This window comes from Carassius carassius, chromosome 38 (assembly GCF_963082965.1).
Source record: "Carassius carassius chromosome 38, fCarCar2.1, whole genome shotgun sequence".
In the NCBI taxonomy this organism is placed as follows: domain Eukaryota; kingdom Metazoa; phylum Chordata; class Actinopteri; order Cypriniformes; family Cyprinidae; genus Carassius; species Carassius carassius.
The window spans coordinates 24307828-24322916 of NC_081792.1; the positions used below are offsets into that span (position 1 = coordinate 24307828).

A 15089-nucleotide genomic window follows, 5' to 3' on the forward strand; every position below is an offset into this window, starting at 1 on the left:
GTTATTCTAAATAAAATGTACATGATATAAAAATACCTGCCCGAACAGCTCACTGTTGATTTAAAATAACTAGCACTTCAATCTTTAATCATCTTTAATTGTTATTAGTGTCTGAATTTAAATGTCAGGTGAAAGGTGGATATTTGTATCTAAACTCTTAAAAAACATAAAAATGAAGATAAATAAAGTCACTCTATCTTTAGAGAAGATGAAGGACATTTTTTGACACAATGAGTGTTTTCTCAGGTTTGTATGTTCACAGGCACAAAAACACACACATTTTGACATCCATCCCTCAAAATAACAGAGAGATTACCATTTAGATTTGACAAAATGAGAGCACTATTAAAGGAGCAGCAAAATAACATACCTGCGGATCCCATTGGTGTAACATAAATGTAACATCCATCTAAAACCCATATTTCCCAAACACAACCTTCAAGTTTTGTGTATCTCATGCCACGTAAACGGATTATGGCTCTTTCAAAACATGGAGTGAGAAACCATATACTATATACAGTCAGTAGAAATCTTACAGCAACTAATTAACCGGTTAACATGAAAAACCAGAACCTGACCAGGGGTCTGTCTGAAGGCAGGGTTGACCTTTAGTAATGGTAAGCCCAGGCTTGCAAGAGAGACACTGGAGAAGTGAACAACGAGAAGGCGCTGTGGTTGTAGGTCAGAAGTGAGACGGGACGGTCTGTAGGGCGTCTTCGGCAGTGCGGTGTACATTAACATTCTAGGAAGAAAACCAGAAAATGACATACCATTACATTGTTGTGCTTTTCAAAAACCCTGTTATCTTAAAACATAACCTTTTTTTTTTTTTTACTGGTACTGGTAAAGTTCTTTTTAAACAACACTCACACGCATTTATTTATATATATATATATATATATATATATAGCACGGAGGTCAAAGATCATGGGACCAAGTGAGGGGTGATATACAATGACAGAAATAAATCTGATATCATTAGCTCAATATCTCCATCCTGACTCTGCCCTTTGAGTTCAGGTCAAAGTCTATTGCCTTAACTCACATTACTGTCCCTGTCTTGTTTGTCTGTCATATTCATGTTTTTGTCTTATTGCAGTGTGGTGCAGTTATGTTTTAGAAGTTTTTCTGTCTTTGTTCTTCAGCGACAGACAGAATTGTGGGTGAATGTAAAGAGAGACAGGATTTCACCATTTAAATACATTTTATTAGCATCGCAAACAGTCATTACAGTAGAGATTTTTCCTCCACCTCAGTTACCAGAAGAAGAGAGTTTCACATCATAACATTCCTTAAGTGTTTCAAAAAAACTGAAAGATTTACTATAAATTATCACTGTACGTAAATATCTAAAATGATCTAAAATGTCTATGCAAGATAAGGCTCTACTTAATCTGCTTCAAATTTGACCTATACATGATACACATATGAACTTTTAAGACAATAATGTCAAATTAACCAGCCAAATCCCTAATTAATTTACATTTGCATTAATTTACAATCATAAATAAATATCACATGCGACTGGAGTGACTGGTGTTCTTTCATAGCAGCAGTTACATTTGCGTGCAGCAGGAACTGAAAAACATCAGTGTGCATTCATGATAAAGTGCAATTTAGTATTAACACGTTGTCAATGAACACATTCTGAAATCATTTTTAACAATTTCTGTACATATTCTGTACAGTTTCTGTTCTTCACTTCTGAGTTGTAATTCAAATGGCATTTACTGAGCTGTAAAAATGGCCCGATTTTAGAAAATGCCACAGAAGCGTTGAGGAATGTATGAATGTCTACATTCCTAAGAAAGGGGGATGGGAATGGCATAAGGGTGTGTGAGAAAGAGAGGAACGAGGTACTGTCAGTGATGATCTGGCACTGTTAACAAAGCCTCTTCCGGCAGCCGTGACACATCTACGTTCTGTTTGAAGCAAACACAGGGAATGACGTCACATATTAACAGATGAGGTAAGTGGGTGACGACGGTGTAATAGAACCGTGAAAAACTTCACGGAAGAATCAGTGCACACACATATAAAGATAGCAAGACCAAAACAATGACCTTCAGCTTATCCCTTGTGATTAGTCACATAGTCATTACACATTTTGACTAGTTTTAGATTACTTTTGATCTAACTTGTTTATTACATTGATTTGAAAAGGTTTATCTTGTACTTTATTGATATAATAGATTCAATTTTTTTGTTACCAATGACATGAAGTGCATTAAACATTGCATTACGTCCTGGTTTCCCAATCTGTGGTTTGTGAGGGAACTACGGGGGTTCGTAAACTGCTAATGCTAATAATTAATTAAATCATTAAAAAATTGTACAATTATACATTTTATGACTTTTTGAAATGTTTAAACCTGTAGGCTTATTAAACATTTTTTTTTTTTTTACAAAAAAAAGATTAATTAGGAGAAATAAAAAAAAAATGTATATGAATAATTTATTGCAGTTGTGTGAATAATACGTAATCAATCAAAAAGTAAACATACAAGTAATCATAATATAATCTATAATCAATTTTCGGAAACTGATTATGTAATACAAATTACATATAATCATTTTAAATATATATATATATATATATATATATATATATATTTAAAATCAAAAGAGAATAAATATGACAAAAATGCACAACAAAATTACTAAAACTTACATTAAAATTTAAATGGAAAAAAACATATAATAAAAAAATAAATAAATTAAAACAAAATAACACCAAATTCAAATTGTTAATACAACTTTAATAGTATCTCAGCGATACTAAAAGAATGCTAAACACCACTGGACAAGACAAAAAAGTTTAATTTAAAGTGAAAAAGCAGCAGTATGGAGAAAAAAAAAGAATAATAAATTTTTTTTTTGTGAATTGTAATCTGGCATGCTGCATTACATCCTAATAACGCTAATAGGTAAAATCATCAGTGAATCCAACACCACATCTTTCATGCAACAGCCGAGGCTCAGGAGACCACAAAGCTTAATCACTTTATTATACAGAAGAGCTCTCAAGCATAACTACAGACTGACTGCACACTTTCACTTGAGTGAAAACAGGCGGGGAGGCTTTTTAACCACCAATCTGACTGACATGCTCAGTGGATCTGTGTTTGTGAGCCTTACCGATGGTCTGTCTCTGTGCGTATTCACAGCATCCACGTTCAAACAGACTGACTCCACCTTACAACCTGAAGACCCAGAGTGATTCACAATCAAGATCTCAATAGCATTATATAAAACATAATGTCTATATTAGTTAAGAAAGGGTGTCTTACCATAGGCAATTGGTGTTAACTTCAATACTGTGTGTAGAGTGCATTTCAGGTAAGGCAATTTCTCTGTAAACCAAATAAATAGACTTTCAATTACTTAGAATGCTATTTTAAATGCATTAATCATCAGTACAACTGTGCAAGTGATTTGAGATTTAAAAAGAGACATGAGTGGTGTCACGTCGGTCATTACCTGCAGTCTTGTCCAGAAAGTAGGCCAGCAGGCATCTCATGACGGCCTGATGACAGATGACTAGAACGTTTTCCTGCCGCTCTAACTCCATAATCACAGGTTCCAGCCGTTGGACCAAGTCTTCATAAGACTGTGAGGAGAATACTGGATTACAACACTGTTCCGTTTACCATATAACGATCACATCACACACATATGAAAATATTAAAGGCTGAACAAAATCAGCAGCAGGGATACTACACTGTATAATTGTACTAGGGTTGGGCTGATAGACGATGCCATCATCCATTGCCGATGGCTGATAGACATAATGATGTTGCACCGGAATCGTGATCCACCCCCACCCTTTTTTTTGAATACACGATCCATCTTTTCTTTTTTTGTTTTACCATCACTTTCGAGATTCGCAATCGTACACACTCTATTTATACCATGAAGAACCAGTACTTCCCACACATTTTACAAGATTATATGTTTGTCAGTTAAGTATCTGCTAAGTATCTGCAAAACATTCACCCTCGTCCTCCATCAAAAAGCGACCATTGAAAATCATTTGAAATTTGTGTCAGCACGTCATAAATAGAACGCGATAGCAGTTTACTGTCAGGGATTTGTGGTGCCATGCCACACCGCATCCATGTAGACAGCATCACTGATTATAATGAGTTCTATTGACTGATCTATATATAATGAATCTCTATTACAGATCAGTGGTTCTATAGTATTTTGTCGCGTCACACCGCGCTGCGCCGCTCGCATACGATGTAGACACAGTGTTAGGAATTGTTAGTTGTTTTCCCTTACAAGGATTCAAGTTTCGAGCACATCCCCTAACATCCATCGCGATGTTTCACTGTAGACATCATCCGACGCAAAATTTGTAGACATCGCCCAACCCTAATTTGCACCTCTAAAAGTTAATTTATCACATTAAAAGATTGTGAAACTTTTGAATTATTATTCATAATATACAATTAGAAAACAGAATAAAACAGAATTTTTAAATGAAAACTTGAAATGGAAATTAGAAATGTTGCCTTGGCAACTAACTGAAATAAAATAAATTTTAAATAAAGTTGAAGTACTAAATTTGCTAAAATAAAAATAAAGACAAATAGAAATAAAAAAAGGAATAATAAAGATGACAAAATGCACATAATAAAAATTTTATCTTAAACTAAAATAGGAATGAAAATAGAATATAGAAAAATAAAAGCTAGCTCAACATATTAATAAATACTACAATAGTAGTAAAATAATATATATATATATAAGGTTTTTTAATACGTGTTAACTACAATTACACAATCTCTGACAGTTTTCACTAAGCACTGACCATTTAATTTGTGATATAAAAACTAATTATACTGAATGGTTTGAGGCCTACCATTAAACATAAATGTTTTGATAATACTCAGTTAGAATTTTCCCAACAGTTCACAGAAACCTTTCTCATAACTAAAACTGACAAGCAGAGGAAATGTTTCTAACTGAATTGATACGGAATCAAAACTGATATTAGTACAGTATTAAAACACACACCCTTATGTACATCACTGAAATAAATGTACACTTAAACACAAGACACCAGGACCTTGCACCCAATCTTAATCTAATATAGTGAGAACAGCGTGGTGCTTTAATGCTCTCTGAGTAAACAGGTTCAAGATATTGATCTAAATGAGAACTGCTTGCTCTGAAGAACAAACACGCTCGCAACTAGACAGATGAGAGGAGCAAATGGAAGTGTGTATGTGCCAGCTGAGGGTAATAGTGTTGTGTACACGGTCAGAGCAATAACAGTTCATAAAAACATGTCCTTTTGGAACAGTGTCAAAACAGACTTGTTTACTCCATTTCTGAATATTTTACTGGTGACTAACCCTTAAAATAATTGCTAACAGACAGCCTAGCAACCAGCAACATTTTTTTGATGGCTGTTTAATGCACTAAAGAGCGAGAACAACCTGTTTGTCACCAAAGGGACATAAAAGAGCAATTCAAACTCTGAATGCTAAAAAAACACTCTCGTGAATAAGGCCATTAACCTTTATGATGTCAATTAAAATGCTATGCACAATTAAATAATGCACTGACTGAAAGAAAACGGATTTGATGTAAACCGACCTCTCCTTTGGGATAGCGATACCGGTATTTGTCCTGGTCACGTAATGCAAACTCCAGTGGATATCTCTGCTGGATCTCCTCATACATGAGCTCCTCACAAACACCCTAAACACACATAGATCGAACACAGTCAATTAACACAATATCCCCGAAATAAAGTTCACCATTTATAAACAACAGACTTACAGCATCGATTTCATTGAGCGCTTTCCACTGTTCATATTGCACACCCAGAGCTTCTGCCGTCTGTATGGTCCTCTTCATCTGACTCGTCCACACCTTCAGATCCCGTATATTCTGCGACTGGATAAACTGGCCCAAAGCCTTAGCAAACTGAGAAGGAATGTGAAAAAACTGAGGTTTAAATGATTAACGAACACAAAAAAAAGCAGAGAAACGGTCATACCTGAATGAATTGTTTAGTATCTGATCTAATTAAAACTGATAAGCAGATAATCATTTGCATGTTACATATACTTTTGAATATGTTATATATATAAGATATGCATCAAAACCTTAACAATAAAATATTTCTGTCCTGATTTTATTATGCTTTCATGTTATTTCAAGAACATCAAGCCAATTTTGTGCTTGTTAGTTACACTAGAAATTAAAGGTCGATGTAAATAGGCCTCAAGAGCTTACCTCCTTTCCCCTGGCCGAGAGTCCTGAGTCTCCACCGATACGACCTTTGATGTTCAGATCACTCTCTCCATGCCGGCACAAGTAGATGGAGCGGGGCGTGATGTGGATATTCATAAGGTAGTAAACAATTCGGCTCTGTATGTGGTCCTGAACCCGGTTCACCAGGTACCGCCGTCCCACATCTATGATCTTAATGAACGAAAGGTCCCTGAACACACCAAAAAAGAACATGTGAAACCGATAGATTCATAGGTTGAATTAAGTTCAGCAGAACCAAAATGGCATGTACCTGTCCAGCTCCTCATCCAGCGGCTGATAAGAGTTCTCATAACATTTGATCCTCTTCATAAAGTCTGCAACAGCCTCTTCTGTGTTACAGTGCGTGTAGTCTGGACTGCCCAACTTCACTTGCTGAACACCAAGACCACAAATTCAGACCAAAAACAAGGTGGGATAAAGATATTGAAGATATTCCACAGGTCTGAGACTTACCACAATGTTCTCTGCAATAACTTCCGGGTCTTCGCATACAGATTCCACGAAGAAAACCTGAGGGGTGTGAAAAGAGGGTTTTAAAAGAGCGAATACATGAGAAAAACCCCTTAAATGAATTATTCCATATCTAGCACCTTGAAACCATTCTGCTCTGCAAATCTGATGATCGTCTCTCTTCTTTCTCTGGTTGTGTTTGTGGCATCAAAAACCTGAAGATTGTGAAGCAAAACAGGTAAATGCATAAAAACAATGAAATGTTAAATTGCAACTAAAGAAAAACAATGACTTGCACTTTGAACACTGTATTTGCACCCATGACAGTTCCTATTCTATTCAATGCATTTACAAATAACGTTTTCCTTACCGCCACCTGACCGCCTTCGTCTGTGAGGAACTTCCGTACATCATTGAGAGCTGCCAATGCACACTGCCTAGAAGAGTCAAGTAATCAAATGAGCTTCTGGGCATTTTTAGCATTTAGTAGTTTCATTTCACGTTTGGAATTGTCGCCACTGATACAAAAAGCAATGTCTTACTTCCTGATTTTAAGCCCCTCTTCATTGTCTGGCCGAAAGAACTCAAAGGATTTGTAGATCTTCACACATTCACGTCTGTACTGTCCAACGTTGAACTCTGCAGGGGTGAAACATCAAGATAAACCAATTTCAGAATGAGCAAAGCCACTAATATTCAACAACAAATTCATGGCCAGAATTTTGAACCACATTTTACAGTCTAATCACACTGTGCTGCGTACCTTTTGTTGGAACATCAATCCAGTTGAGGTAGCGTGTCAGTTTCTTGGAGATGTAGGTCTTTCCTCTGGCTGGGAGACCAACGGTTACTATAAGTGTGGGGCAGTTGGTCATGCATACTGTAAGAGGAAAAAAAAAATGTACAAAAAACTTAGCAGAGATGTTTAACAATAATATTTATCCACATACTGCAGGTGAACTGTCAATCACCACACCATTAGGTGCAAATAACAAAAGTGTTTTCATCTGTGTGCAGTTTGGGTGAACTTTTTATTGCTATAATAAAATCGGTGTGCTGTCATTGTAGAGCACAAGTCATTTCATTATCTCCACATAAAATTGCATATAATCATATCAATGTCCACATAGTCCTGCAATTTAAAATGGGTGAAAATTACATGTTGGTCTGTACACTGTTCATGTTAAACTATTTTTTAAAAATACATCAAAATATAAATAACTATAGCTTTTCAGAACTGAAACCATTCTTTAACAAATCAAAAATTTGTTAATTTAAATATTTTAGAACACATCATAACAGATAATGTACAGATGTAAAATGTATATTTATTTATTTACTTATTTTTAATGTATTTTAATAATGTATTTTAATAATTTCCATAACCTTCACTGGCTTGTAAAACATAATTTTAAAATTGCCTTACGTTTCCAGGTTTTCCATAAATGTGGGAATATTGAAGCGATATGAAATAATGGCAATGTAAATATTTGATATATGCAAGTATATAATTTTTTTTATATTATTGAAATTATAATTATTACATATTTATAATTTATTTGAATCAGCTTTTGCCAGTGAACTATTGAGTATTACGTAACAATTTAAAGTGTTATTAATGAACGTTATAGCCTACATAAATACAAATACGTCTACCGGATACGTTTCATTAAAAACAATGAAGTGCAATCAAACAAAGAGTCTCTAGAACTGTCCACAGTCCAGCTAGCTGTAAACCTGACTCCAGCCTCAGTGTCCGGCTCACATCCTTTAACCCACACTTACCCTTTCTTTGATTTATGTGTCTCTCCGGAAGGCCGTTTGTGGAGGATGGCACCCATATTTTCTTTAAAGGAGTCTGTGTGAGTTCTCGGGTGAGACTATTTGCGCATTGCTCCGTGTTGTCCTCTGTTACACTCATTATATTCGTCGTCTCTACACACGAAAGTCCATAATCATCAGTGCGCACTAAAGACAGCGCTGAAGAACGTCATGAGACTGGAGAACAACACTACCGTAACGACACGACAAAAGGCGCAACTTAAAAAACAAACTACACTTTACCGTAATGTCTGGTGTCATTTACCTAGAGATTAGATATATAAATATACGGTAATTAGGTATAGAACAGAGAAGTGGTAGTTTAGCGGCTCGGTCTATATAGTTGTCTATATTTTGATACTTTTTTAGAACTTTAAACAGCTGTTGAAAAGATTTTCTGCTGCAGCTCCAGCGTATTTATTTATTTATTTGATTTGTTTGTACGGTTCCGTTATCTAGATTAAAGTTGTTATTACATTATTATTAGTGTACAAATGCCTCCAGTAATTCAAAATTATTCTGACCTGAGAATGTTGCAAGAATAACTTTCATATCGTTATTAATAACTAGGCTACTTCGTTTTTGCGTTATACAAAACATTATAGCTTTAACATAAAAAAGAGGTGTACCAAAACCTGAAGGTGGATATTTTTAGAATTACAGTATAATAAAGGGCAGTTCACTTTCTAAAAACAAATAAAAAAACAAACAAACAAAACCCCAAAGACATGTTTTTTTGTTTGTTTGTTTTTTAGCAAAATTGTGATCATGCTGATAATTTAGAGGTCCTAAAAATTAATGCAGGCTATCAAATATGATACAGCATGTTTTGTAGGGTAACGGTAACTCTATTGTTATAAAACATTGCTCGTCCGAGCGGCTCCGTGAGGTACTGGACATTTGGATTTAATATTAATTTTCAAAGAATTTAGACATGTAAAATATATACATTGACACTCAAAAGTTTGGGATAAGTAAGATTTGTACTGTCTTTTAAAGAAGTATGTTCTGCTCATCATGGCTGTATTTATTTGATCAGAAATACAGAAATATTATTGCAATTTAGTTTTGCTGCTTAATATTTTTTGGGGGGAACCTGTGATACTTTTCTCAGGATTCTTTTGATGAATAAAAAGTTAAAAATTAACAGTATTTAACTTAATTTGACCATACACTACCATTCAAAAGTTTAGGGTCAGTAATTTTTTTTCTTTCTTTTTTTAAAAGAAATTCATGCTTTTGTTCTACAAGGATGAGTTAAATTGATTTAAAAAATTATAATAAAGACTAAAATTGTTAGAAAAGATTTATATTTTAAATAAATGCTGTTCCTTTAAACTTTATTCATCAAATAAACCTGAAAGAAAATTGGTTCCAAAAAAATAGTAAGCAGCACAACTATTTCCAACATTGATAATAAATCAGCATAATAAATGCAGCCAAAGAACATGAACAGAAGAGACTTCTTTATAAAAAAAAAAAACATAAATCTTACTGATCACAAACTTTTGAACAGCAGTGCATGTTTCCGAGTTAAATTACTAAATTGAATTAAATGTAAAATTAAACTGTTGAAACAAACCAGTGCTGGCAGTGGCTACATTGATTAGGGAGATTTTCAATGGCCTTTGCAGGATGCTGGCAAGTTATAACTTGGATAATCTGATTTCACCAGATGTGGTTCTGTAAATCACTGCTCTATCTTGTAAAACATGTTTTAACAATAGCATTTGGATATAATCAGAATGCTTATAATAAAAACAGCTATATAAAATGGAAAAAATGCAAATTAGGTCAAAGTTCACCTTCAAAATTAGCAGCCTAATAACAGACCATAGACACAACCTAAACTTAAACATTTAAACACTACATTTCAAGAAAAAAATGTTGTTGCAGTCAGTTACAAAAATGCATATTTTAAAGTTAAAAAAAAAATCCCAGAACCTTTTCTTAAATTTTTAAAAGTGGGACATGATGCTATATACATATCAACCACTAGATGGCAAGAAACAGACATTTTGAGAGATATGGATTGTGGGTAGAGGATTTGACTTGAGCTGTGTGCAGAGCTTGATAATAATAGTGATTTGTGAGAAACAGTGTATATTTATATCAGTGTGCAGTCTGCACTTATATAGAGCTAAAAGATCATTAAGATTACGAGGCTGCACAATGTCAGAGTGATTTTTACAGCACACACATCAATAGATCATCTTAAATTAAGGGATAATTTCCCATTTGCAAAATGTATTCTACTTAAAAACAAATGTGCATATAGATGTAACAGATTTTTCTGTTTTCATTTTCATTTCTTAATTAAAAGAAAGAATACAAAATTTAACTGTATGACAAATCTTGCAACTGAGATTGAGCTGCTCTACAAGAGGAATTAGTAAACCACAAAACCTCAACAATCATGCATTCACTTCCAATTCTAGATTTTATACAAATCTACTGTCCAACTATGAAACACAGTTAGTAATTCTGACCCATTAATCAGCAGATTTCCAAATAGAACTAGGTCTGGCTTGGCTAAAAAGTGAACAAGTGGGTGTGGGATGTGCTGATATCATTCTACAAACAACAAATCATAACCTGCTCATCTGGTCACACGCTAGTAAACAACAATCATTAAACTGCCATTTTACAAAATTTCTGATTTGTAATAAGCCTTTAATTCTGATGTGAAACTTACTGTCATTCTCATTACAATGGACTGAATGAACCCAGAAAACCTACAACCATTTTATTACCAGCCCAGATTGTTAGCAATTACAACACACCAACATCCTTATTTTCCAGCCATTTATACAAATCTGGAACAAATGCAATTGCAGCTCAGCTGCATCCGTTATAATGTCTCATTTGCTGTTAACTTTAATTACAGAATGCCTCTTATTTCTGCCTTCTCTCTAGGTCATATTTTTCTATTTTTACTACCCGACACGCTGCAGTTTACCTCCATGTCAGTAATGCAACAAACATGACCATGATTTGACCTCAACTCCACACACTCTTGTACAGCATTGATGACATGCAAAACACAAACACTCCTGAGAAAATACACAAAACGCAATGAAATCGACCACATGTGACCTCGGTGCATGTCAATGCGTGCAGCACATGACCCAAACACTGTGTGGTTATCTCCATTCATTCAAATGCATTACACAGAAAACAGCGTTAGTTTATTTTTAGACCACATGCATGGTTTGTACTCGCATAGGTTACGCGAGTATACGATTAAGAGGCCATTTATATAATGCTACTGTTCAAATAAACGGCTCGTGGACTCTCGAATCCAACGCACACATGCCTACGTGACAGAGTCTTGTTTACTTCTTCCTCCTCGCGCACACAATACCAGCTCCTTCCGCCAAAGAACAGCCATAAACGCATGTCCCTTACCCCTCTTATCCAGATCAGGCGTGTTTTTTGACCGACTGGCTCCCCTCATTGTCCGCGTTTGGTTTCTTAGTGCTTTAGTTTGATGCTCGAGCCTTGAGGTATAAAGGAGAAGTATGTGAAAACACAAGCTCACACACCCACTGATTGACAGGTGGCGCAGCCAATCGCTGCGAGGCAGCGACCAGGGACACGCCCACCTATCATTAGAAAGTTTGTTGATACTGTTGCGCAGTGTTAAGCAATGCTAAGACGTGGAATGTGTTACAATTTAATCAATGATTACACTCGAGCCGTTGTTTGCAGGTTTAAAGAAAAGAGATGGGATTTTTTTGATTGCCCAGAAACGTTTTATTTATTTTGATAGATAGATTTGTCATTTATTTTATTAAGTATTATACATGATTTTTCGGTGAAACCACACACACACACACACATACATACATACATACATACATACATACATACATACGTATAAAAGAACTACACAATATGTTTTTTGGGGGAATATAATCTTGATTTACAATCTTTTGTTTTGGAGCAAAACGAAATCTTTATGTATTATATTGAATTTATTTAGAAAATAATATTATGTAAGTATATAAAATCTTGAATTGCAATGTATACATACAGTAAAAATTTAAAGAGGAATTTATATATATATATAGTTTATATATTTTATATAGTACTTTAAGATATTGATTTACAATGTAGGATGTTTAATATAGGATGTATCATCTAATAAGAAAATATAATGATTTCTTTGATCTGATTTGTTTTTTAAATATTTGTATTTGTTTGCTTGTTTATTTGTTTTAAATACAAATATATATATCTATGTTTAATATAAGTCCTTAGGATGTATATAAGACATACATGGGTATCTACATCCCAAGTCCTGTATACAACTTATATGAAAGTACTATTGTTGTATAAGTATATTAAGATTTCATGAAAAAAAAAAAAAATAATAATTATATATATATATATATATATATATATATATATATGTGTGTGTGTGTGTGTGTGTGTGTGTGTGTGTGTGTGTGTGTTTCACTGCTTTTATAAGAAATTACACCATTAGGTGTAGAATCATTTCTAACCTAATTAAATAAGACCTACATGGCCGACTAATGCAGAGGTGTTTTAATTACACGCCGTCTCTCAGGATGTCTCAGCTACATTAGGAACTTGACCTGCTTGATGCTGCAGTGCTTCTGCATTCCAAAAACATATTTAGACACATTTAGACATATTTAGTACAGTGGAACATGTTGCTCACAAAGCCACACGTCCCATAGTAAAGCATCAGTAAAGACAGACAGAGCTGTGGACACAGGCCAAGTCAGGACACAGGTCACTATAAATACACAAAGCTGATTTGAGCTTGACTTGCAGTCAATATCAGTCAATGTTTTAGTTGCTTGTTAAGAGCAGTGCTTTCTGGTAAGACAAAAGTGTGACACAGTTACGCTCAGACTGGAATAAAAAGCAGGGCATGAAATTGTGATGAGGGCATGAAATGAAGAAGGGCCTATAGGAAGAGGATGTAAATGTGATCTGGTGAACACACACACACACACATCAACATAAGCTTGTGATCTCGCCATAGACAGCACACTGTTTTTACATTTACAATATAACCATAGCACAAATTGTGGAAATATTTGGGCAGTGTCAGAAAGGAAAAAAGGGTATAGCAGATCAACATTAAAGGTTGGAGAAGACTGAAACAACTGTGACAACAGATCCTGACCTTTCCATGTCTGTCCGGAACATTCTTTATAAAAGTCACAGTGATTAGTGACCCTGCACAACTCGTACCCCATTCCTGGCTCTCATGGCATGGACGTGCTCTTGAGCAGAATGCCCTCATAGATTTGTTTTGAACAGAGTCAGTTCATACCATTATACAGTATAATTAATGAAAAACAGAGTATATATGTAAACTCATAAAGTCCCATGTTCTTACAGTATATTGGCCTGAATATCTAATTTTTAGTTGGTGTTTTTTGCAAAACAAAGCGATTCAGACCAACTCGGGCCAAACCCACATTATGAAATAAATGTTTTTCTCCAATTCAATGTTGGCCATAAGTATTGCCATGCCTAGAAATTCATATTTACTTTTTTTTAGGACACCAGGGTGACTAGAAGCATGAAATTGTCCAACCATGACTTCCTGGTACACAGGATTATAAATATAAGGAATACAAAGGCCAAAATCCCTTAATCATCCAGCACAAGGAGTAAAACAAAGAAAACTGTATAGATCTGATGTGCAGAACAAGATTGCTGAGCTTCACAAAATAGAAAGTTACTATAAAATAAAAATAGATAATATAAGATAATAATCATTTAATTTTAAAGCACAGCCACCACAAAATCAGACTTAAGGACCATCGTTCTGAGGTTAAATACTGATTTAAAATCACTTTCCATTGTTTTATTTCAATGATAGGTACCTATTGTTTTATAATTTAGCAAATTCTTGTCATGAAATGTGCTAGAGAAGTGTGTTCGACATTTTCAAACACTGTTTGACATTTATCATACATTTTGAGTGTGGATATCATTGTCCTGTGTATTGCGGGGGAAAAAATTGTTTAGTAATGATTTATGATTGTGACTGCAATAACTTGTTCACTGTCATTTTTCAAAAAACCAAACAATTTCAAAATACCATTTCAAAACAGCTTTGACTGTAATAGTTTTCAACCACAGACTTGACCCAGGCACTTGTTCCTTAAACATCAGGTGGCAGTAACTAGGGGAAAGGTCACTGTTAAGTGGTCATCTAAATATGTTCACTAGAAAGTGGTCCGCTATCAGCCAGACGAATGATGGCTTTGTACCAAAACGCTGTGTGATAAAGTGTTATTTATAAACCACATGCAGTGCCTGAGCACAAAGAAAGCAGAGCATTTAGCACAGGCTGCTTCCAAGTGAACAGTTTTCTGTCAGTTTTCTACAGTGTAACATTTTTAAAAAGTTAAAACGGGAAAACATTCCTTCTCAGAATCTACTCCGCTTTGTAGTAATAATCGTTAAGTACCTGTGGGAAATCCTAGTATTTCATCATAATAATAGTCTGAATGGGTAATTATCTCTGGCTAAAGGAA

The 15089-nt window shown here is 34.7% G+C and overlaps 1 protein-coding gene across 4 annotated transcripts; it reads right to left on the bottom strand.

Annotated features, from left to right (window-relative positions):
- Positions 1–453: 453 nt before the first annotated feature.
- pfkfb4a (6-phosphofructo-2-kinase/fructose-2,6-biphosphatase 4a) lies at positions 454–12126 on the bottom strand. Of its 4 annotated transcripts, none has more exons than XM_059529720.1 (14): positions 11971–12126; positions 7505–7621; positions 7284–7380; positions 7112–7178; positions 6882–6956; positions 6745–6801; positions 6542–6663; positions 6253–6460; positions 5794–5940; positions 5608–5712; positions 3481–3610; positions 3291–3353; positions 3139–3203; positions 454–742 (listed from the first exon to the last, which is right to left on the bottom strand). In XM_059529720.1, exons 1-14 carry the CDS (start codon positions 12017–12019, stop codon positions 683–685), a joined length of 1362 nt encoding a protein of 453 aa, XP_059385703.1. In that variant the 5' UTR covers positions 12020–12126; the 3' UTR covers positions 454–682. The 4 variants fall into 4 exon arrangements, with proteins under 4 accessions (XP_059385703.1, XP_059385701.1, XP_059385704.1 ...); XM_059529718.1 differs by lacking the exon at positions 11971–12126 and adding an exon at positions 8527–8717; XM_059529721.1 differs by lacking the exon at positions 454–742 and adding an exon at positions 1186–1922.
- Positions 12127–15089: the final 2963 nt, after the last annotated feature.

Coding starts and splice junctions, on each gene's coding strand:
- pfkfb4a (XM_059529718.1), bottom strand. CDS start 8,662: ATGAGTGTAACAGAGGACAACACGGAGCAATGCGCAAATAGTCTCACC. Junction 7,622..8,526: donor ACACATAAATCAAAGAAAGG/GTAAGTGTGGGT, acceptor TTCCTCTTACAG/TATGCATGACCAACTGCCCC. Junction 6,664..6,744: donor TTATTGCAGAGAACATTGTG/GTAAGTCTCAGA, acceptor CTTGGTGTTCAG/CAAGTGAAGTTGGGCAGTCC.